General features: G+C 42.3%; 1 protein-coding gene across 3 annotated transcripts in view; it reads right to left on the reverse strand.

Annotated features, from left to right (window-relative positions):
- Positions 1-975: 975 nt before the first annotated feature.
- fndc1 (fibronectin type III domain containing 1) overlaps positions 976-25,259 on the reverse strand; it is a 55,696-nt gene continuing 31,412 nt past the window's right edge. For all 3 annotated transcript variants that reach the window (XM_079526865.1, XM_079526866.1, XM_079526864.1), the window contains 7 exons: positions 17,130-17,357; positions 11,003-11,111; positions 4,765-4,844; positions 4,306-4,335; positions 2,346-2,507; positions 2,131-2,253; positions 976-1,893 (listed from right to left, as the gene is read on the reverse strand). In XM_079526865.1, coding sequence (XP_079382991.1) covers positions 1,778-1,893; positions 2,131-2,253; positions 2,346-2,507; positions 4,306-4,335; positions 4,765-4,844; positions 11,003-11,111; positions 17,130-17,357 — 848 coding nt within the window. In that variant the 3' untranslated portion in view covers positions 976-1,777. The remainder of the gene's footprint in view (positions 1,894-2,130; positions 2,254-2,345; positions 2,508-4,305; positions 4,336-4,764; positions 4,845-11,002; positions 11,112-17,129; positions 17,358-25,259) is intronic.

Here is a 25,259-nt window from a genome sequence, read left to right on the forward strand (position 1 = left end):
AATGATAGAACCACATCATTTTCCGATTTAACGATTAGCTATTAACATCCCTAAATGACACTATTGGCCCTAGTTGTCTTAACAAATAGCATATCTACAACCTCGCATTGCGTGTTGTGGTGAGCTTTTTGGAGCGTTGCTAACCGCTCCAACATGTGGCTTTGTGTGTATGTCTATCCCCACCTTCTCTTTTCCCATTGGCCAATGATACCGTAGATATTTCATAACCTTTGAATAATTTGTTATTTAACAAAAGCCCGTAGCTGTAGCCAATCTTAATTCTTGGTGGAACAAATTAAATTAACATGATCTGTGCAGTTGGCCACCAGTATTAGAATGAAAATCAATTCTTCATGAATGATTAAATACTCATTGAACAGTGTGGAAAATAAATTGCTAATAATTCTCCCCCCAAAAAAAAAAAAAAAAAAAGATGCTGGATTCTGGACTTGTATTGTAATGCAATGCTTAGCCTACAGCCATGAAGTGATAATCTTGTGAAACCCAACACAATAGCGGTGGATGCAGTGACTTGTTCTGCTGTTACTATTATTTTTATACTTCTACAGTACTCCTCTACATTTAGTTATGGTTGCTTTGTTGAGCCCAATTTTATAATTTGGCTATTCGAAAATAACTGATCTACAAGGTCACCATTTTAGAACAATTTGATTAACCACTAAACCCTATTAACATGTTGTACGTCACATTGCAAAAACAGCATATCTACATGTAACAACACGATGCGTTTTGAACTAGAATAGGGATGGTAGGGTTGTTTGTTTGAGAATATCTTCTCATGTTTTCTCTTTCTCTCGTTCCTGCATCATGACTTTTTTTCCCCATTGGTTTGAGCTAAATATTGAAGGTCAATGCAGAAAGCAATGTGGCTGGATGAATATCATACGATTCATGTTTTACGATTCCTGTAGTTTCCATAGCAAACCTTTATTCAATTCTCCAGCAGTTCCTGAGCAAATAGTTAGTTTTTTTAATTCTTCGTATACATACAACATAACTTTTAATAGGATCTCGTAAATACCAAGGATACAAAAAACAAAACCAAAAATATGTTCATGTACACAAATAAAACAACAGAAAAAGTAATTGTCAAAAGCCATTACATTACATTAAGATTAAAAACAAATCTCTTGATCAATACTTAACACACTTGTACACATCTTAGATTTCCTTGCGAACGGATTTGTTTTTCAGTTTGTGCTTTGGTCCAATGCTGCCAGTTGACTGCAGGTGCATTTTGAAGAGATAAATAATGCTGGTTCTGGGACAACTCTCTGGAATACGTGGGAATTCAATGTATGGACACTTTACATCCGGGAGGCAAGAGTTAAGGATGATTTATAATGCGTGCCGTTGTCATACACTGAAAATAGCTGATCTACAAGCTCACAACATGTCGCAGCACGAGGTGTTGTGAGCTTGTAGATCTGGATTTTTTTTAAATGCATGACGCAGTGCACAACCAAGTATAACTCAGGCTTTAAACTAAGCACACATGCTTCAATTTTTCCCCTCATATACAGACAGCTTTATGTAAAAAGTGCGTTGTGATGAATTACATTGAGTTATTAGTGTGGTTTAGAAGTACTATATTCTCTGCCTCTGAAGCCATTCGCGTGTTGTTAACTGTTGTTGTGGCTATTGTTGTGGTTAGCAACAGTCCGTTTCTAGGGGTGGGGACCATCGACTGCATCAAGGCCCTGCAGCAGGATGTAGTTGGTTGCCCGCGGTAACAACCCCTCCTCTTCCCCGTGTGTTACCACTTCCCAGGGATGGGAACCCCGCACTCGTACCAGCCCACAAAAGGATGGGGCGTGCGTCTGCCGATAGTTCCAAATATCACTGGCTCCTGTCTGTATGAGCGGTGAAATCCTAGAGAATGAAACGCACCAAAGTTGACATCCATCCATTCACAGCTGTGGGTCATTTCACAAATGTGAGCACTCACTGTGTGACACTGCATGTCATTTATCAGTAGAAAAGTTATTTTCTCAGATTCTGAGTTACTTTCTGTGGGCTACCCTTGTCAGAATAACAAACGAAATGGTAGAAATGTACATTACCTAGATAGAAACAACTAGCTAATGTACTGAAGTGTATTATATTTACCTTGTGCTGTGGGCAGATTATTTGAGAGGTAGACGGGGTCTGTCCTTCCATCCAGATAGGAGTCTACGAACTGACAGTGGTCTTCTCCCTGGCCAAATGTGTCTCCTATGCTGTAGAAGGGATCTGTAGGAGAGAGGGAGGGTCATGAGCAATCTCTACCAAATGTAAAACTGGGCATTGTAGGTATGTAAAGTGATCAAGGTACAGTAGGTTACCCCTAAGACTGTCTCCCATGAAAATCTTGTATCGGAGCGAGTTGCACAGAACCACTCCCACAAACTTCCTGTACCAGGTGCGCTTCACGTACTGGCTGCCTTTACAGGCACTGTGAGCGTTGTTGAACTTGAAGGTGAAGGGGATCCAGATTGGCTCTCCACCTGTGGAGGGCGCAAGTCAAAGAGAACACGTTTTGACATTTTAGTCCAGCAAGGAGAGAGCAGGTAGGGATTCAGTGGCTTTGCAACACACTTGGCATTGACTGTAGTGGGCAGAGATCCTGTGTCCCTTTCCATTTATATTATATTACCATATAATGATATGGTAATATAAAATAATGGAATATTATCCCATTATATTATATTACCATACATATTCCATTATATTTTATGTACCAGACATTGAGACGTATGGTAAGATTTCCTCTGTGTTGAATGGATTTACTACAGTAAATGGAAATGGTGAAAATGAACCTTATAACAGCATTGACTGTTGAGTTAAAAGGCGTGCATACAGTGTTGGAATGGAAAGATGGAGAAGTCCCAGTCCTGCAGAGCGGGGCCGATGAAGGAGGGTGGACATCGGTGCAAGAGACCAGCCACATGAAACCTTCACACGTAGTTTAAGACATGCTTTTATGTTTGTTCTTTTTGTTTCCCAAATAGAGCAGTTTCCCAAATACTCTCCTGAAACACTGATTAGACAGGAAATGGAATGTGAAAAAACTAAGTGCTAGTTTAGTATGTGCCAAGGTGACGCATATGCATTTGTTTCTATGATTTAACTCAAGGCCATGCTGTTTAAACAGTCCAGGGGAAAGAACTGAATCTCGGCATCTCTGGGATTAAGTTTGATTATTCTCCTTTTTTAATAAATATTCGTGCCAATAAGCAGCACACTGTGGCGAGGTTGAGTGATGGTCCTTGTTTTGCAGTAGTGGGAAGATAAGTGTAGGTGAGTGGGTGCTGAGGGTTGATAATAATAATAATAATAATAATAACTAGAAAGGTCGCAATTTCAGTGTGGTTGCCACAGTCGCTTACATAGGCCCCTCCCACTAACGTATAGCACCTTTCATACATAAATGCAACTCAAAGTGCTTAAAGTGGAGGGTGGCTCTGTTTTTCCTCCGACATCTGTGCCAGGTTATAAAGAAAAACAAAACCCAGTGAAGGAGAAAAGGAAACTACATTTATTTTGTATTTTTGCTATAGCCTGCCATGAAACTACCCATGTTGACAATTACACTGTTTCAAGCGTCAACATAGTTGAATGGTGAGAAAGTAATGCTTTCGTAATGCTACCAAGCATGGCGAGCCGAATGGATAACATTCACAGCATGTTACAAATTACTCTCTCCTGCGGCACTGTTAGTACAATGATAGGCCTTGTGAATGGCACTCAATGATGCATGCAACCTAACATATCCAGGGAGATGCTCCTCCCCAGCCATGCAGTAAATCACCTAAATACACTGTTCATGCACCGGAGCGCCCCAAGGGCTGCTAAAGATGGCTGCGAGAAACGAGACAGAGAATTTTTCCCACATCCATAATTCCATACCTCATTCTCAAATACTCACCAGAGCTCTAAAAACACAGTACACTGTAAAATACTCAGTGTTGAACTAACACTGAGGGCAGTATTATGCGTGTCTTAAGTACCAGGTCTTATGACTTAACTTTAGACCTGGAGGCGTGGTCAATGCCATTTGGCTATTCTGAGTAATAAGTAATAAGACCTGGTACTTAAGACACGCATAATACTGAGGATTTTACTGTGTTAATAGCTCAATTCTACTGTGGCACAGCTAGAAGTTTGTTTTAGCCACAGAAACCTTCCACGTGTAATATTTCATGGTTGACTCTTCATAATCCCAGCTTGGCATTAGTAAGCAAAAGGCATGTTGACCTTAAATGAGAGATGATGTTGAGAGAGTACTGCATGTACTGTGCTTACCAGGTGGTCTCTCAATGAGCAGTGGATCATCTGAAAGCAAGACAGAGAGGATTGTATAAAGCAGGGGTACCCATAAGGTAGATCTACCAGATCACAAAGAAAGGCTGTGCAGGTAGACCACATGACATGCCCCTAAAAATATATATAATTTAAATATAAAAACAACTCTTTTTGGCATCTGACACTTGAATTAAGGTGACTTAATTATTCAAGTATTTTTATTGAAGTTTGCACATGAGACAGGACAGACAACAGATACATGACAACAATTACAGAACAGATACAGGACAACACCAGTACTCAACATTCGTGTATAAAATATAAAAGTCTGAAATAAAGGTGACTTAATTGATTAACATAAAAAAGGACCTGTATAAACACCCTGGTATAAACTGTTGACGTGTTGTGACTGCAGCTTTACGTTTGCAGTTACGTTTTGCAATGGTACTGTATACACACCTGATTCAGTGACATAGGTGAGTGTGTCGCTGACTGGGCCCAAACCGAATACATTCTTGGCCTGCACTTTGAAGTAGTACCTGTGTAAAAAACAAAGCATGTCATTAAATATTTTAATGAGACATTTAGCTGTTAAAGTGTCATTCTGCCAGTTTTGTTGTGACTGGGTCAGCCGGTGAGCAAAATGTTAATGACCATAGCAGATGACAGGACATACTTTTAAGTCTGGTTGATTTAAGACAAGTCTGCCATGATGTCCTCATGAACACAAAGTGAGCAAAGTGCAATAAAATGGTCATTTGGCACATGTTGAAGCTAGTTGTTGGGAGTGAAAGTAGAGGGACGACGGAAAAAGAGACATCTTGCGAAGCCAGGGGAGATTAAAAGATAGGAAGGGGGATGAAAACGAAAGACAGAAGAGAGTGTGTGTGTGTGTGTGTGTGTGTGTGCGTAAGGGTGTTAGACATGAGGTAGGAACTTCACACCGAAGGCTTTACTCTCCTAGCTGCAGAGCAGAGCAGTCTGGCAGTGAGCTCACTTTGTCTCAGTGAAACACTGCGGTGGAATCATAAAATCCCATCAGATTAAAAACAACACCAGCAGTGACGACACAAAGACTTTGCAAACTTTTCCACAGTGGCTTCCTCGTGCGTGTGTGCGGAGTGCGCGCATACATAAAAAATGTACATAAAATGTGTGTACTGTACATGTTTGTAACGCTTTTAGTCGTTAAATGGAGGCAGGTTAAGAAACAGACGCAATCCGACCCAAAATGTCACTCGCTGAGAAGTGCCGTTGAGATCCTGGCTACGCACAAGGAGCATTAAAGAAAATACTGCATACCTGTTTTGATGCGCACACACACACACACACACACACACACACACACACACACACACACACACACACACACACACACACACACACACACACACACACACACACACACACACACACACACACAGCAAAGACAGAACACTGTTGTATACACTACACACACACACACACACACACACACACACACACACACACACACACACACACACACACACACACACAGCAAAGACAGAACACTGTTGTATACACTACACACACAACAAACACTAACCTGCTCAGGGTTCAGTGTCTTTCTAAAGGAAACTTCCAACACTCATCCGGGAGGAGCCCAGGATAGAACCGGGGACCTTCCAGCGTGTGTGCGTGCGTGCGTGCGTGCGTGCGTGCGTGCGTGCGTGCGTGCGTGTCCTGTGCTCTGTGGGGTCACATACAGTGAGTTCATGGTTTGTTAATTTTTACCCAAACCAGACCTGGATCCAAACACTGTAGCCATGTTAACCCCTGACCAAAATATATAAATCATCAGAGGAAGAGAGAAAGAGAGCATTGGCACTAAGAGAAGTCTGAAGACCAAATGGGGTGAGAATGTGGATGGGAAAAAACCCAGGAGGCATCATCTATCAGGAGACCACAAGGGGAGGTAAACGCAAATTCCCATAGAAAGGATGCGTCATTCACTGCTTTGTATTTGTTGAATGATGTATTATTGGGTTTTTTTCTACTAGGTTGATGAATTTAATACACTTGGCCACAATGGAAATAATTCCCAGGACTTTTTTTGTTGTCCTTTTAGCCTTTTATGTCTGACTGTACCTCGTTCTGTTTACATTTCGGACTAATGAAGTATTCAATCAATCATGAACCAGAGATGATAAAACTACTCCAGTCTATGTCACTTAAACCAAAAACAATAACATAAAACTAATCTTCAATATCTCCCCTTTGAGCGAAAAGCTACTGTATACAGTAACTGTACACACTACTCTACACACTGTAGGTTAACTGCAGCGCTTCCACCCAAGCCCAGCTTGGCTGGATTACATGGCCTTCAGTAGTGTTTCACCATGGAGTCATCAGGGAAGACAAATGGATAGCCTGGAGGTGTACGATTCCCCACATGCGGAAAGACTGAAAAGTATACATGTCTTCAATTAGGCACAAGCAGCCGAACCAACACAGTTACTGTAAGTCCACAAAACAAGAAGAGAGTCCATAAGTTAAAGACTAGACCTGTGCCCGTCGGCCACCGGCATACTTGGGAACGATGCAAGTTGGCAATGCGTGTGTCAAATTTGGCGAAGGGTTCTCGAGTTACGTGGATTACAGACGTACAAACAAAGACGTGGTGCATTTATTGTAAGATGGAATGCCGTGATCCCTCCCCTAAACATTATCATCAGGTACCAATTTTCTAAAAAGTGTTAACATTATGTTTTTATGTGGCCACACCCACCAGTTCATAAAGTATGCCTGCTTTTCAGGTGGGCGGTGATCCACCTGAACTGAAGCCGCACCCACAGCTGTTGCTGTATGATAAAGGGGCAGGGGTTAGGGGAGGGGTTGATATTGTGATGTCACTAACGTGGTGTATTTCGATTGGGCCTTCGAAAGGCTTTCAGCTTTCAGGAAGAAACCAAAAATACACAGGGAAGACATATTTCAATATTCTAACCACACCTGGGGGTCTATTAGAGCAATGTCAACTCCATAGACACATACAAAACAGAAAAGGTACAAAAATCATGGCACTTCATCTTTACATTTTCATGATACTGATGTGGGTAAATGTGCAGGAATGGATATGTGTGCAAGCGCGTACCAAAATACAAAAGTCACATGGTCAGATGGAACACGTGCATTGTACTGCAGGTTGTGTTTCAGCCGTGAAAAGTTATGGATCTCGCAGGATCTGGACGCCAGAAGCCAGAAGGACCCTCCATCATCTGAGGGAAATGTCTGGACGGCCCCATAAACCACGCTCAACCGTAACCAGGAGCGACACGCTAGCTTGGACTAGAATCGGCTGCCACGGAGGGAAACCTTTTCAGACACTTCAAACAATCAGACACATCTCGCCCTCGTCCCCAACACACACTGACATGTCAGACCTCTACTGTTTGTGTTTGTTTCCTGCAGTCATAGATACGACAATTAACTCACCTATCATAATAGCTCAGACTGACCCATATGTCCACGGCTGACACAAACACAGTTGATTGTTTTTGGATGGAGCCTGCAGTGCCTGCACATCTGCACCAAGTTAACAGGTTTCAGTTGATAAAACAGCAGCCTGGAGGCAGATATTACAGTATGCAAATAGTTCCTTGCACTTTGTGTACATCTGCAGTTGCACTTCTGTTTGTAGTTAAAGCTTGCTGGGGTTCATGGCAGCCATGCAGTAAAGTGTCAGTGTTGCATACGCCTGACGTGTCTTGCATACTGCTGCTGCTACCATGGTAATTGTGCTGTCACGCAATGCATGCATGGGGTGACTGTGGCTCAAGAGGTAGAGCAGGTCGTCCAATGATCCATGGGTCGGCGGTTCGAATCCCTGCTCCTCCTGTCTACATGTCGAAGTGTCCTTGGGCAAGACACTGAACCCCAAATTGCTCCCGATGTGCTGGTTGGTACCGTGCATGGCTTCCGCCGCAATCGGTGTATGAATGTGTGTGTGAATGGGTGAATGTAATGCACAATCTATGTAAAGAGCCTTGGATAAAGGCGCTATATAAATGCACCATTTTGCAGTTGTGATATGATGCCACATGATTGATAGAATTTCATAACAGATCTAAAAAAAATAAAAAATACTATTCCTGGAGAAACGGTGTGGGGCCTAGTAGCTCGCTACTTGATGATGATGTATTTTGACTCACATGACATCACTATGCTTTCATTCATTTACGTTATTCAAAACTGCTTTTTGTTAAATAGTAAGAAGTAGTACAAAGGTTAGGTACTTATAAGCTATTCATTTCAACCTATACCTTTTCGGTCGTCCTAAAATGCTAAATGCTATACTACTATGACAGCGCCTGGGTGGCTGGGCCTACTTGTGGCCATGCATGTCGGGAATGATGCAAGTTGTTCCATTCATATTTCGGCACAAACGTTACGAAATGGTCAGCCAATCAGTTAAGCTGGTGAGTCGGGTTAGCCAATCAGGGACTTATAGCGGCACAGGTTTGTGAAGCCGGCGGTTTGTGTAGACCAATCAGGGAAGCTGATGCTTACAATCTCCTGAACACACAGATACTTTGTGTTCTCTCCTCTGAGAACGCACAGTTCTCGGAAACGGTTGGTCCGTTTTTCGTTGTCTGTCTGTCTCCCATTTTGTCTACATGGTGAGAATGATTCCAATGTGTAACATTAATTATTTTTGCACAGAAAGAGTTATGGGATGTCAGACGAACATAGTGGTGTTCTGTGTATTTTTGATGCATTGACATTTACTGTATTTGGATAGAGCCACATTATTCTAACTACAGTACGTATGCACTTGCATTAATCCCAAGGCTTTGATTCACGTACTATCATAAGATGGCCTGGTACCTACAAAGTACTTACCGGTATGTAAAGTAGGTGACCAACATGCATGCTAATGCGTCAGCACACACAGCGTACATAGCCTACATAATGGGTAGCATGGGGTAACTTTGAATAATCTCAGAATCACCATAGTATGCTAAGAGATGAGTATTCTCAAATCCTTTGTTGATCAAGGATTGTATTTGTCTATATACGGTCTAATAGCACACCAATTAGCATAATATAGCATAATAACTGAGCCTGACACCAATTGGCATAATATAGCATCATAAATGAGTCTCTCTATTTGTACTCCCAGGTCTCAAACAAAAGGCATTTGAAAAGCGGTAAACATAACATGACGTTGGAACCAGCTACAAACTCATAACATTTCCAGTTTTCTCTTGGGTCCTCTTGAGCTGTTTCCATACACTTGTTTTGAAAGATATGACCCGCAACTCCTGAGACGTGGTTTTGGAGTGTTTACTGAAGCAGCTTGTGTGTGTGTGTGTGTGTGTGTGTGTGTGTGTGTGTGTGTGTGTGTGTGTGTGTGTGTGTGTGTGTGTGTGTGTGTGTGTGTGTGTGTGTGTGTGTGTGTGTGTGTGTGTGTGTGTGTGTGTGTGTGTGTGTGTGTGTGTGTGTGTGTGTGTGTGTGTGTGTGTGTGTGTGTGTGTTGTGCGCGCACGCATCAAAACAGGTCAGCAGTATTTTCTTTAATGCTCCTTGTGCGTAGCCAGGATCTCAACGGCACTTCTCAGCGAGTGACATTTTGGGTCGGATTGCGTCTGTTTCTTAACCTGCCTCCATTTAACCAGGGCTGATTTACTGCACTCTGCTGGCTTTCCATACTCTTATATAAGCCTAGCCTTGTCTGCATCCAGCTCAGCCCTGATTAACATCAGTCTACCCTGATACCAGCACTAAACAGAAACACACACACACACACACACACACACACACACACACACACACACACACACACACACACACACACACACACACACACACACACACACACACACACACACACACACACACATTATACATGCTTTTAAACACACATGCAGACAAGCATGCACATCACACATACACAATTGCATGTTCCGCAACTAATAGGATGAAGCGATAATGGTATAAACATTCACAAGCACAAATAAACAATCCACAAGCCACACAGGCTAGCACCTGCAGTACAGACAGACACACCCACCATAGACATTACACATGTGTAAAACATCTTGTAAACAAGCATCCAACCTCTTTTTCTGTTGTGAATTATTGTTATTGTTCTTTATGTGTCCGGTATGTGCTTGCATGCAGGCAGCAGGCAACTTTCTGCTGAATGTAGTGTACAAAGTTAACTTGCGCACAGATTCACAAATTCACATCCTATGTGTGCGTATGCACAACACATGGCAATACACACACAGATTTGGACAAAAGCATATAGCCTATACAAGTTTATAGCGTTATATTTCCAGAGGACCTTCCACTCATTTCCACTGACTGCATTCATTTCCAAACCCCTAATCCTAACTTTAACCCTCACTACAACATGCAACACCCAGCCACTTTCACACAGGACACACACAGGCAACAATATGGTATATACAATACATCATTGCTGCCATGGTCAGCACAAGCAGACTGCCAAGCGGCAAAATGTACTTTATATTAGCAGCCATCTTTGTTTGTAGTATCATCCTGGCTTTAGTATCAACGTTTTTATTTACCCTATATAAATCATGTAAGATACAACTTAGATAAATCAAGCAAATCAAGTTATTTAGTGTATTGGGATATGAAGGTGAGGAACTGCAATAGAAGACCACGCACGCACGCACGCACGCATGCATACGCACACACAAATTACCTGGAGTTGGGCTTGAGGTTCTCCACAGCCTGGTGTGTCCCAGAAGACGGTCCGGTGGACCATCTGTTGTTGAGGACATCATCATATGAAGCACTGTAGACCACGTAGCCTGTAGGACGCAATGCAGGGCAAAAGGTCAAAGTTTAACACTTTCAATAGAAACTATCAATCAATCAATAATAACAATTAACTCAGATCTCATCATCTCTGCCTGTATTTAGGACTTAAAGTACAGAATTTGTTCTTAAATGGAAGTGAGTAGTGTTTCTTTTGTCATGCAAAACAGTGTGTAAATGACAATGTTAACCTACAGTACTGTATATCCTTAAATGGAAGTTGAATTTCCATTCCATGACCAAGACCCAATGTCAGTTACCTAAACAAAACATCAACATCCGTAAAGGTGTTTTGTATTATTTTGTCAAAGGGCCCATTTTTATTTTAAAGCTGGTGTCATCAATCATTATGACGGTGTATGCGTGATTCTTTCCTAATAGCAGCTATTCCATTTTGGATCAAATCTCTTCAATTAAACACATTGCGGCTGATTAGAAAGACAAAGAGCAAAGAGAAAATAATAGAACTAGAATTGTGAGGGAAAGGTTATGGAAATGAGGAATTGTCTGCCAGGAGATGTGAAGGAATGAGGGTAATTTTCAGTTAACAGTGTAGAGTAATATTGCAGCCCTGGTTATTTTCTATAGGTCACGCAGAGTCTTCTACAACGTGTCCAGATTGCTGTCCTTCACCTCCTGTTTTCCCTGCCTCTGGCTAATCCTCAGACGCCTGTGTGTGTCATGAGGTCATGGCAGCCTTCGATCATTCCTCTCAGCCAATGGCAGCCAGCGCTGCCACACGCCAAACTATATCAAATCGTTCTCATTGGACAGTTAAGGTTCTCCTATTTTTGCTGGAGCCATGCCAACACAGCTGGCTGCAGGAAAGAGACAAGGGAAATAGTAGTGTAGACACTTTTCTCGTTTACTCTCTCTCTCTCCCTCTCTCTCTCTCTCTTCTCTCTCTCTCTCTCTCTCTCTCTCTCTCTCTCTCTCTCTCTCTCTCTCTTTGTTTTTCATTCCTTCCCTGCTGCTGACATTTTGAGGGGAACTGCTGCAGTTTCTTAGCTACTGGTTTTAGCTGTATGCCTCTTGTTCACTTTCTATTCAATTGTATATTTTTGTCTGCCTGTCTGTCTGCCTATTCATTGGTCTAGTCTAGTCTGTCCATCCGTCCGTCCAGTCATCCAACCATCCATCCGTCCAATGGCGGCCACACCCATCATCTATCCAGCCACTGATCATTGCTGGCTACATAGAAGTGATGCCTCTTGCCTCTACTTAATACTTTGGCCAGTTGTTCACAACAAACACAGAGTAGACATTGGGCTGCAGAGAGAGATAACTTCAACATCTGGAAAACCGCATAGATAGACGATGAGAAATGACACAGATGGAGAGAGAAAATAAGAGAGAGGGATTACAGAAAAAGGTCATTCTTTCAGTAGGCAGGAAATCTATTAGTATTTGGTTTCACGGTCTCTGAAACCCAGTGAGCAGGTAAAAAAATCTGGGTGTAATTATGGATTCTGAATGATCTTCAAATCATATTGGTAACATTACTAGGACAGCTTTATCATTTTAAAAGTCTCCAAAATCACTTATCCACTTAAACCCTATATACAAGTAAGACGCGCGAACGCGGGAAGCGAACGCAGCTCGTAAATTGCAAAAACAACAATTAGAATAAATTACGTAATTTTTTAAGGGTTTTTTTAAGTTCTCTTTTTTTTGTGTTTTTAAAAAAAAATTAAGTTAAGTTTTTTTTTAAGTTAAGTTTTTTGTAAGTTTTTCCTATTAAAGTTTTTCCTTAAGTTTTTTTTTTAAGTTAAGTTTTTTTTTAAGTTAAGTTTTTTAAGTTAAGTTTTGTGTGTGTGTGTGTGTGTGTGTGTGTGTGTGTGTGTGTGTGTGTGTGTGTGTGTGTGTGTGTGTGTGTGTGTGTGTGCGTGCATGTGTGTGTGTGTTTTTGTGTGTGATACAGCTGCGCCCTCTGGTGGTGGGCGGGTGGTGTTACAGCGTGACACACACACAGACACACAGACAGACATGATCTGCTGGGTCTCATAGTAAATGCTCACTGCGTTCGCAACTACTATCTCCTGAAAATAGCTGATCCACAAGTTGCAAGCTTGTAGAATGCAATCTTCGCCGAATGTTCACCTGTGGCTGTGACGTGCCCAGATTAGGGATGATAGGGTTCATATGGTTAAAGAATGAAGTTTCAGTCTCTCAGAAACTGGTCCATGCATTTGTCTCCACCATTTATTTCATTTATATTATTGCCATTTTGCTGGACTGTTGGAAAGCTCTGGCTCTGTTCATTCAAAAACAACTGCAGCCAAAGTAATCACTGGGATGAGCAGTGATCTCTGATACAACTGATCCAGAATGATGCGGCACGCCCAGCCTTCAAATGTCCCTAAATGTTTACATCTTCCTCTCTCCTCTCTGTGTTCCCCTCACTGGCTTCCGCTGCCTGCGTTCATTTTAAAACACTGCTGAAGACCTACAAGGCAATCAAGGACACCCCCCTCCCTTCCTTAGACAAGCTAACACAGGACATCTGTCCCCCCCTCCCCTATACTACCCTGGCCAACGCTCCAAGCATCCTGGACTAGAAATGTAGAGATGAGACATGGATAAAATACCAGTCAATAATGCCAGCCAGTGTAAATAAGCATGTGGTCTTTTGGTCAGCACTCAGCACATAAGACTTCAGAGGACTCGTCTTAAAGGACTGTTCTGCTGTCAATTCACATCATCGTCTGTTCACATGTTTACTTTTTTACTCCAAAGTCATTCAAACTTTCCTGAGCTTAAATTAATAACTGAATAATGTTGGTTAACATACCTGCACAGTTAATTAGAAATGCACGTTTGAATCTTGTTTGTACATCATCTTTTGCTCTAGGGACCTTTTTCACATTCAGCTATAGACTTTTCAATCTGCACCTTAAAATGCATTACATGGAACAACAAACAACAATATAACAGGGACAACAAAATGCAACCTTTACCTGAAACTGCAGGTTGATTTTCCTATCATTGAAATTAACAGAATACAGTGGCTTTGGATAATGGTCAGCAGCCTAATTCAGCTTCAGCCATATATCATTCATACATTTGACATTGTGACATGGCTTTTTAAAATGTATTATTATTATTATTGTTAGTTTGCTAAAAAGAATTGCGTTGTTAATTAGTCATGGATGTTTGAATTGTGTTGGATTACCAATAGGCTATTGTAGTGACTTTCTAGGGACATAATTCACCCTAAGAGAGTGGGCGGGGATTTCGGGGTAAACAAGGAAGTTGGGGTGTGCGTGTTGTGTTGTCAGTATGATTGAAGTGTGTGAAATAAACAGACGTGCCGTTCCGCACATTCTGATTCAAAGATAGAAATAGCCATTCGTCTTACTTGCTATTCCTACATTGGTGACCCTGACGTAACCTGAACGTAACCATGGCGACGAACGCTCCGATCAAATTACCGGAGTTTTGGGAAGCTTCTCCAGCAACATGGTTCGCACAGACAGAAGCTCAGTTCGCGTTGCGGGGCATTACCGACGACGTTGCTAAGTACTATCATGTAGTCTCGGCCCTCGGAAGTACGACAGCACTGAGAGTGGAGAGTTTAATTGTTTCTCCTCCACGGGCGGCTAAGGCCTATCTCACAGCCCGCTTTCCACGCCCACTTCCGGTAAATAGTGGTGTCTTTAACATTGGCATTTACACGTGTTTTTCTCTGGAGAATCTAAGTACATTTTCTAATGTAAAAATGTGACAGACCAATATTATTATGAAGCAAACAAGATGGTAAATCAGCTCGAACAGATAGAACAAACCTTACCTTGAGAAAACAAAAGTTGTAGACTTCTTAAATTACCTCTGTTAACATGTAGCGTCTATGGAGTTATCACCGCTATCACCACTAACCCCGAAAGGGGGCGTATTAAGGGGGGCAGGGAAATTCTGTGAGATAGGCACGCGCTCAAGAGTCACCTGCTGAAGACATTCCAGCTTTCTGAGGCGGAGCTAGTATTTTTCAAGTCCCTGCACTCCTTGCATTCCTGTTTCCCTGCATTCCTTGTATCACTTCTTGCTGCCTATTTTCAATAGATGCAATATTATGCAGATGTGTTGGTTACTTGTTCATATAGGTTTGATGGCACCAGGTTAGATTCCCAGCCCCAGCGATGTGTCCCTTAACCCCTAACCTCTCCTCTCTCAATTTCCCCAACAGGATCAAATAAATTTAGGTCTAAATTAATTAATTGATATTTCTCTCTATTATTTAGATAGACATATAGGCCTACAGTACGGTATGCTTGTCCACAAATTCTAAGAATGTTATTTCATATTTACAGTAAATGGTATGTTGATTAGACAGATCCTAGTTACTTTGTAGCACTAAAATGTGTGCTTTGCACTCTATTTACTTGTTTTTGAGTGGTGTAAACCACTCCTACAACTGGCTTTGTTAGTCTGTCTGTCTGTGCTCAAAAAATGAGCACGGTTGCTATGGTCACCCAGTTCACACGGGTGTGATTTCATTACGTCAGACATTACGTCAGACCACAGCTGATCAGTCTATATAAGACCTTACACCACTCAGTTCACACGGGTGTGATTTTTTGACTACGGTTTCAACCACTTATTCTGATCTTGCACTTTCACTCTGGATAAGAGCATCTGCTACATGCTTAAATTGCAAATAGTATGACATCACGCAAACCATTACTGAAGACATGACTCCTACTTAGATCACTTTATTGGCTCACTACATGGAAGACAGACCTTATTTTCATGGCACTTGGGTGGCACACTGGTCAAGTTGTTTTGTTTTGCATCCGGCAGGGGTTTAGATTTACCACGGTGCCGGCAGATTGGCTGAGTGCCTGACTCAACTGGCCATGTTCAGGGGAGAGAAGCCATAACGTGTCATTTCTTTTTTTGACAGGGGAAGTGAAGTCGAAGAAAATAAATCAATGGCTTAGGTCCTTACCCTACCCCCGACTCTAATTTATAAAACTGTACAAGTTACCGCTGTGACAAACAGACAAAGTAAGCATGAACCAACAATGATGGCGATAAATGAATTCTTAGTTTGGTTAGGTGGGGTTTTGTCATATCATAACAATGGACTCGTACTGTAGGTCCTCAACAGTCTATTTATCCATTTGTAATGGAACCATTTTAACACAGTCAACCCTGACAATCCTGACAAAATGTGAAGAAATGACAGTTTATGTAAAGAATGCAACAACAATTTAACAGAAAGTGTGAGAGGCAGATAAATGCCCAAGGCAGAAGAGAGCAGATGGAAAGAGAGAGCTGGAGAAAAAGGCCTGTGACAGAGTAGAGGATTAGGCCATCTATCTGTTTTAGACATCAGAGCAGAGCGCAACCGGGAGCCTATGCTGTCACGCCAAAGACAACATGCCTCTCTCTCTAACTGCCTAGACCACTGTCTGATAGTCCACCACGCCGTGCATTACACCATTATCTTCTGCCCCCCCTTCACTGTACCTCTCTGGGTCGTTCTGGGTCAGTGGAGGTCTGTTATGTTTACTGGGAGCCTCTGAGGAGGCATTATGACCCATTCGGGTCATGTCCTCTTGGCATTCTATCTTTTGTCATGATTTATATGCAGTACTATTAGACTATTAGACTATTGGAGTGTGTTCCTAAAATCGGACTCGAGGGAGATTCAGACGACATGTTCCAGGTTTATGCGTTGAGCTGCGACATTGATCGATTAGGAGGCTATGGAAAGTTGATAACAACAGCATGAAGTCCTTAAATTGATTTAGAAATACTGTAGAACTGTGGTTCTCAAATGTTTTGATGTCAAGGACGCTGTCCCCCATCTAATAGTAAACCTGTTTTCAACTTTAATAGGGTTAAAGTGGTTGAACTGATTTCAATACTATATTGCTGCGGGCCCCCTGGACTCCTGGGGGTACCCAGACCCCCTGGACTCCTGGGGGTACCCAGGCCCCCTGGACTCCTGGGGGTACCCAGACCCCACTTTCACAACCACTGCTGTAAAATACTGTGGCGTCCCTTACCTGACACCATATCATCCTTCAGTGGAATGGCCCAGTCCAGGATGACAAAGGAGTGGCAGCCCTCCATGGCGACCACAGTGATGTTATGGGGCTTGTTCTTGGGCGGCGAGTTCTGGTTGCTGTCCTTCTCCATGAGGTTCTCCAAGATGTCGACCTGAAGGTATTCCAGAGCCTCCGTCAGGGAGCAGGGAGCACCTGGATCCTTCTGGATGTAGTTCAAATAGGGAGCTATAGTTCACAGAGGGAGAGAACACATGTTGAAAGTCAACCTGTGCATCAGGTACCGAGGCAGACCTTATGAGTGAAATGTTGGAAATGTCCCATTATGGACCCTGGGTTGAGACTGTACAGGGTTGTGTATTAAAGTTAAAGTCCTACTATTTGTCACATACATTACTGTATGCGAAATTTGTTCACCGCATTTGACCCATCTCATGGGTCAAATGCCCATCCTTTGTAGTTGATCTAACCCCCCAATCCAACCCTTGATGCTGAGTGCCAAGCAGGGAGGCATTGGGTCCCATTTTTGAGCGGTGCCTAGCCACTCCAATACGCAGCTAAGTGTGTGTGTGTGTCCACCTATGAAAGTATACTGTATGTCCATTTCAGCACGGACAGCTGCAGTAGCACTCTGTGACCTGGGGTGGCACTATAGTACAGGAGTTCAGTACAGTACCTATAACAATAAAAACCACACAGGTGTGATTGGCATGACACGGCCAGTGATCAAACCCTGACCTCCCAGTTTCAGGGCGGACACTCTAACCACAAGGCCACTGAGCTGGTATGTTTCATTGTTTCATGTGTATGTTTCATTGTGCATCTCTCCCTGCAGGACCTCAATTGGATTGCCTCAGGCAACGGCAAATGCTGAGTGATCCTTTTACCTTTATTCATTAGTCACTGTGATGGATTGGGCTTTGAGGTAGCCAAAGTAAGTGTAACATTGCTACCAGGTGTCATAGAAATAATGTAAAAGCTCAATTAAGGTTATGTTATACATTCTTTCATCCTATTAAAGGATAAAAGCACTATTTATTGCACAGAAGAATTATTGCACAGCTTTAGAGTTAAGTTATTTCACATTGTGCACTTACTTTATTAGGCCTACTTAATTAATGTTGTCACTTTTTTCTGTAACATAAACATACTTATCTTTTACCATTTTGTCAACTGCTTCCTTCCAAAGAGGATCAAACTGCAAGTAGTGACAAAATGAGATTTTTCATAAGCCTGTGCAGTACACGACTGTATTTAGTCCAAAACACACAGTACTGTAGGTAACTGGTCCAATTAAATATCCTGTTGGACCCATTTAGTTTGTAATTCTTTCATTGGTGGTGTGCTTAAAAAAAATAGATGCCTCTTTGGCCGCTGCCAAGTGGGAGTGCTGAATGCATTTGCTGAAGGCACGCTGCGTCGCTGCCCAAGTGACGTTACTCATCATGCGACTCCTCTCGCTGTCACTCAAGTGACTACTGGCCAATCACAGCAAGTCTTTTCCAGGACTTATGTTACGCACGCTTGACAAGCTTCCGCTCATGCTTTGCAAGGAGTCTCTGGAAAATTGTGCCTTCCATTTTGACATGCGCCCCAGAGCCGGAAGAGGTGTCTACCTTTTTATGTCTATGGGTGTGCTTACTCATGTTCATTTTAACTCATAGGGGGCCCTGTAATTTAAGGCTGCTTTTTGTTCCCAGTCTGCCCCTGATTGCAATAATTACTTGCAGATATTAAAACTTTTTCCTATTAAACGTGTGATCCAGACCGCTCCTTCTGCCCGGTTTTATATTTCATGGGATCAGAATTCCAGCAGCACCTCCGTTTCCAATACATGTCAAAATGTTAAATGTCAATGTTAGAATATCACATTCTTTGAATACTATATATAATTACTTATTCAGATCCTTGACCTCAACACAATAAATCTAGATTATTTTTTCTGTGGCAAAGACCGTTTCCTTTTTCTCAATATCGAGGCCAAGAAATGAATTCCCATTTTCCATTCATGTGGAAGTTATTGCTGGTCTATTGTGAGTCATATTACCATACTTGCATACTAAAAAAACGAAGGATGTGATTCAGAAGTTATTGCCGGTCTAGTGTGAATCAATTCTTTTAATGAAAGCTGTGAATCAGGGCAACTGCTGGTGTTGGTTCATATTGACCATATTGACGTGATGGCCATTTTGCTCATACATCATACATGTCAGTATCCTGTCTTCTTCTGCCTTCTCCCTTTTTCTCCTCTTTTCCCTGCTGTCTCATCTCTTCTTGCCATTTGTTCCCCATGTCCTTGGGAAGGCCAGCTGGATTCTACAGCTGCGAATACTTCCCAGATATCCCACAATTCCCAGGCTAACTGGGATTTGGAGGGGAAGCGCAGGGGTCTGGAAGTGCGCCCGTCTACCTGAAAATCTGTCCCTCGGCACGGGCCAACAGGCTAACAACAACACGTGTCACTGTCTACACATTGACGCGCAATCGCGCATGCTCTGTTTGTCTGGTACGTTACCCACAACTACTGTATGTGCTGTATATAGTTATATACACAGGGATTCCCTCCTCCAGTCATGTGATGAAGTACATCTGTCTGCATGCTGTGGGGATTTACGCACACGTCTGTCCAGACTGTATATATCTGCATGTCTGTGTCCTATTGTATTCACACATCCATGTGTGCTTGACCGTGATCTTTGTGGATTTATGGCTAGATATATGGTTTTATGATGAGCCCTCAGTCTTGGAAGCACCACATGTGTGGCTTGTGCATGGATTCTGCCTCTTTGATTTTTTTTAAAATGCTGCCATCCACATCCACAGTGTGTCTTAGTACACTGCCAGCTTTGGATGATACGCTCAGATCGGATAACAAACTCATTTCCTTTCTGAAACAAGGATGCACGATTGCCACAGTATGATTTGTTTGAAATGCCCAGTGTGTCAAAATCACTTTATTTAATAAAAAGAAAAGCCCTGACTGAGCAAGACTTGAAAATAAACGACATGATTTGCAAACATTTGGCTTTTCGTGGCTGAGTGAAGATGGATAAAGAAAGAGAGTAGTCAGTCATATCCAGAAGCTAATGGAAACTACTGCCTTTCCAGGGGGAAAAAAGAAGGAAAACTAGAAAAAGTGCCCCTCGGGGCACAGGTCTCCACCAGGGCAGGTCAGGTTGTGGCCTCCTGGTGGCGCTATAATAGGCCAATGTGAAAAGGGTGCCATTTCTTCATACGCCTTTGATGGCAATTGGATGATTTGAGGCATTTTGTTCCAAAAATGTGTTTTGCAAAAATCAACCTGTTGGTGGCGTTATAACAGGCCAATAAAAAAGGGTGGGATATATTCCTCAGCCTAGTAAGAAAATGTGTGAAAGATTTCACGTAAATTGCATGCTGCGTTCATGATTTGAGGCTTTTGTTCAAAACGGGGCAAACTGTGAAAGCCAATTATAGCCAATTAGGATGGAATATGAAATATCGGACAGATCCGACTTGAGCACATGACCATAGAGATACTGTGTAACAATTTGTGAGATTTTTGGACAGAATCTGGAGGCGTAATATAAATAAATGTGTTTTACAAAAGTCGGCCTCCTGGTGGCGCTATAAAAGGCAGATGCGGAAAATGCAGGTCAAAGGTTTATCCTTGGCCTCTAGGGAGTGTGCATGGAACGTTTCACGCAGATCGGTGCAGTTTTCTCTTTTTTTTTAAAGATATTTTTTTGCGGCTTACGCCTTTTATTGGTTTTTGAAGGGACAGACAGTAGGCTGACAGGAAACGGGAGAGAGATGGGGGAAGACATGCAGTAAAGGCCGTGTCGGGCTCGGGAGTCGAACCCGCGTCACACTGCGACTGGATTACCAGTCGGGTGCCCAGACGGTTACGCCACCGCCTGGGCAGATCGGTGCAGTTTTAGGTAAAAAATGTGAAAAGCTGCCTCATGGTGGCGCTATAACAGGCCGTTCTGGAAAATGTGGGGCAGAGGTTCATCGTTGGCATCCAGGGAGTGTGTGTGCAAAGTTTGGCATCGACCAGGTTAGCGGTGCCGGAGATTAGCTGTTCACAGACGGACGGAAGGACGGAAGGACGGACACACACACGGACGGAGTGCAAAACATACTCTCTCCCCATGCCTTCGGCCTGGTGGAGACAAAAAGACTGGGTTTTAGGCTCTGTGCTTAACTGTAGTCCTGGGTTGTTGCCAATTTTAATATAAGATAAGGTAAAGTAATGGAATCAATAATACTGAATTTAGAGTTAATTATAACCCCTCTTATTTTTGTTACTGTACCTTATAAATAAGGTACCGTACTGTACCTTATAAATAAGGTACAGTAACTGGACTCAATAATATAATGGATTTACAGTCAAGTATAACCCTCTGGACTGGAGTGTTATTACTTGATAGTAGGCTATATTTACTTGAGTGGCAGCAAGAGGAGTCGCATGAGTGACGTCACTTGGGCAGCGACGCAGCGTGCCTTCAGCACTCTTCCTGTGCACTCCCACCCCCTCTTGCACACACATGGCTCCAACGAACAGCATTGGCCAATGAGGCATCTATGTTTTTAAATGTCTATTGGGTATAATCTGGACTAGAGAGATGTTACTTAATAATGCATTACTAAAACAATACAAAATGGAAAGGGCTAGAAGGCTATATTTTGGGCTAGCCTGTTTTATATGAAGTGGACTAACCCAGAACATACCCCAATGTGCTGTTACACCTGGTATAGTTTGGCCAGGGGGTACGTTGGGCTGTTACACCTGGTTTACACTTTACACCTGTACAGGAAACAGGTTTATTGTTTATTTTCAGTGTGAAGCTCAACAGCGCCATTTGAAGGTAGGTCACCCAACGATACTGCAGCTGTCCGTACTCAAACAGACATGGCGACATACATACATACATACATACATACATACATACATACATACATACATACATACATACATACATACATACATACATACATACATACATACATACATACATACATACATACATACATACATACATACATACATACATATACATACGTCTAATAATAAAAACAATTCTTAGATTGGGGTCCCAGAGTAGTAGGTTGCTATAGTGAGCAATGCATTAGTGGGGACTTATATAAAGATAAGGTTGAAACAAGGTGAAGTGTTCCTTTAACACAGAGCATGTCAGAGCTGCTAAGCTGGATCTGAAACTTTCAACTCATAAAAAGGACAGAGGATGTCTCCACATTGAGCCAACATGGCATCTTCTCTCTCTCTCTCTCTCTCTCTCTCTCTCTCCCCCCCCCCCGCTGAGATCAGCACCCTTTAACTTTTTATTGTTAAGGCTAGGCTATCCTTGTTTGTTCCACCAAAAGGTTATGGATGTGGAGATGTACCGTAATAGGTTTCAGATGAGTTCAGCTGGCACTTTCTAATGATCAGACAGTTACTGTTTACCAAGATGGATGCCGGCCAGAGTAAAAGCTGTCGTTTTTCCACTGTTGCTACTGGCGCAGATAGTGCTGATGATAGTAGTAACGATAATGGCACTTGATAGGGATACAGCTCCAAGTAGCCTAACCATGTTTAAAATACTTTTACCAAACTTTTATGTAAATGACACTGACAAGAATCACTATTGTAATCAAGAAAATGAAACTAGGATTTTACAAACTCCGAGTGAAGCATCCAATTTGGCAGATTCTCCCCCAATGGCGTGTAACTATATATGCTAGGAATAAGCCTCATCAGTTAGAAATCTACTACAGACTAGAGACATTATTAGTTGTAGCTTGTAGGTTTAAAGAGGGGGGGGGGGGGGGGGCTTGTAGGTGTTATTTTTGAGGGGCGCTAGCCGCTCCAACGCCTGGCTTTGATAAAAGGCGGCCCTCACTTCACACAAGTGTGATTCTTTTTAAATTATTATCTCAAGAGGTTCATTTTCAGGTTGGCTCATGCATCCAGATGAGGTGATAGAGGAGAGTAGGGGCCAAAGCAAGCACATTAAAGCCTTAGTTACAAGACACAGCACAGCAGTAGTCTTTGGTTCACTGCTAAGAACGACTGGATGCTATGTCTCCTATTTAGCTCTCTGCTACTGTACCATGTCAGTGGGCGGAAGCCATTCAAACTAATGTTCAATAATGAACTTGATGGGTTTTTAATTTTTGTAATTACTCTATTTTTGGCAAATGAAGTGGAATCAGCCATATTTGCGTACAGCTTTTATATGGACACATATCCACCCCCACTTTACCCCCCACAGGTACCAGAGTGCTGAGTTGTCTTCCATTACAGTTGGGTGCCACCGATATTGTCCCTTATCATTTGACCCATTTAGGCCTGACCTCAACATTTTCAAAAATCCTTCTAAATCCTCCAGTTTTCTGAAATAAATATTTTCACGATTTTTCAAAAATAGCAGACCTACAAGCTCGTAGCGCGCCACTCGGTGGCGCGCTATGAGCTTGTAGATCTGCTATTTTTCAATAGCTAAATTATAACATGTTTAAAACACCAAAAGGGGTTCCCGCCCAAAATGGGTTAACTGTCCTTTTGCGCAGATCACGCAAACCTCAGCAAAAAGAAAAGGACAATATCGATGGCCTCCAACTGTATGTGTGCCTTCTGTCCGAGCGGAATGCTTTGTTGAAGTTAGTTTTATATGGGCTCATGGCTCGTGACTTGTGTGGATGTAATAACACGCACCCTCCAGTCAGAAAGATCACACTTAAAAAATACTATGTAAGCTGTCAGTAGATCTGCACAGTTATTGTGCTTGGCAAAATGCACTGACTCCGATTCTGAAACACAGGCAGTGGTAGTGTGTGTCATATATTGTCATTCATGAGTGGCCCTGTTGCGATCACAGCGTTAATCCTATTGAATGCCACATAGACCAATACAATGATGGTATTTCCGTCACCTCGCGGTGGTTTCTCTTGGCTTTACTATTATGCATGTAAATTATATGAGGCAGTCAAGTTCTGTGAATGTATTTATGAAGTGCAGCTGAGTGAGCCAAGATGAGCGAGCCAGAATTAATTTTTCCTCTCCTCCGCTCCGTGAAAGAAAACAGAGCACACGTCAGCAGGCGGTATATTATTTATGATGCTGAGGCACACTTACATGTGCACGTGCACGGCACGCACATACGTACATATACAGTATGTACTGTATAATACCCTGGACATAGACATTAAACGCAAGAGATTTATGTATATCCATGTTATCTGAATGGTGAGATAACTTCTGTCTCTCATTTTCTCACATAACCCCTACCTCTTACCCCCCTCCTCCTTATATTTGGTACTAAATCTTAAAGAGGGTTTCCACCAAAAATGTATTAACTACGGAGGGAGAAGAGAGATTTTTAATATAAGTTGAATCACGACTTACTATCGGGAGTTTAAATAATGCCTCTTCAAAGACATCCATCACAGATAATGGGCTTAACCTGGAAGTAACACAAATAATCACACCCGTGTGAACTGAGTGGTGTAAGGTCTTATATAGACTGATCAGCTGTGGTCTGACGTAATGTCTGACGTAATTAAATCACACCTGTGTGAACTGGGTGACCATAGCAACCATGCTCATTTTTTGGTACGAACAGACACGGGTACATTTTTGAGTGGTGTAAACCACTCCTACAACTGGCTTTTGTGTGCAGAAAAAAATGACCATGGTTGCTATGTTCAAAATAATTTCTGACGTAATTAAATCACACCCGGGTGAACTGGATGACCGTAGCAACCATGGTCATTTTCTCTGCACAAAAAAAGCCAGTTGTGAAATCACATCCAGGTGTGATTTCATTACGTCAGATCAGAGCTGATCAGGCTATATAATACCTTACCTTATATAATACCTCACATCGGACAAAAACTCCAGCTGAATCAACTTCATGGTCACAAATCATCACATCAGAAGACGAGTCTACCTAGCCAAAGATCTTTAACGTCAGACATTACGTCAGACCACAGCTGATCATGCTATATAAAACCTTACACCACTCAGTTCACACGGGTGTGATTTTTTTTTTTGGTACGAACAGACACGTAAACTAACAAAGCCAGTTGTAGGAGTGGTTTACACCACTCAATAATGCTACACATGCTCGGCTCTAAGGGTTAATT

The sequence above is a fragment of the Electrona antarctica genome (genome assembly GCF_951216825.1).
Source record: "Electrona antarctica genome assembly, chromosome: 17".
Lineage (NCBI taxonomy): Eukaryota > Metazoa > Chordata > Actinopteri > Myctophiformes > Myctophidae > Electrona > Electrona antarctica.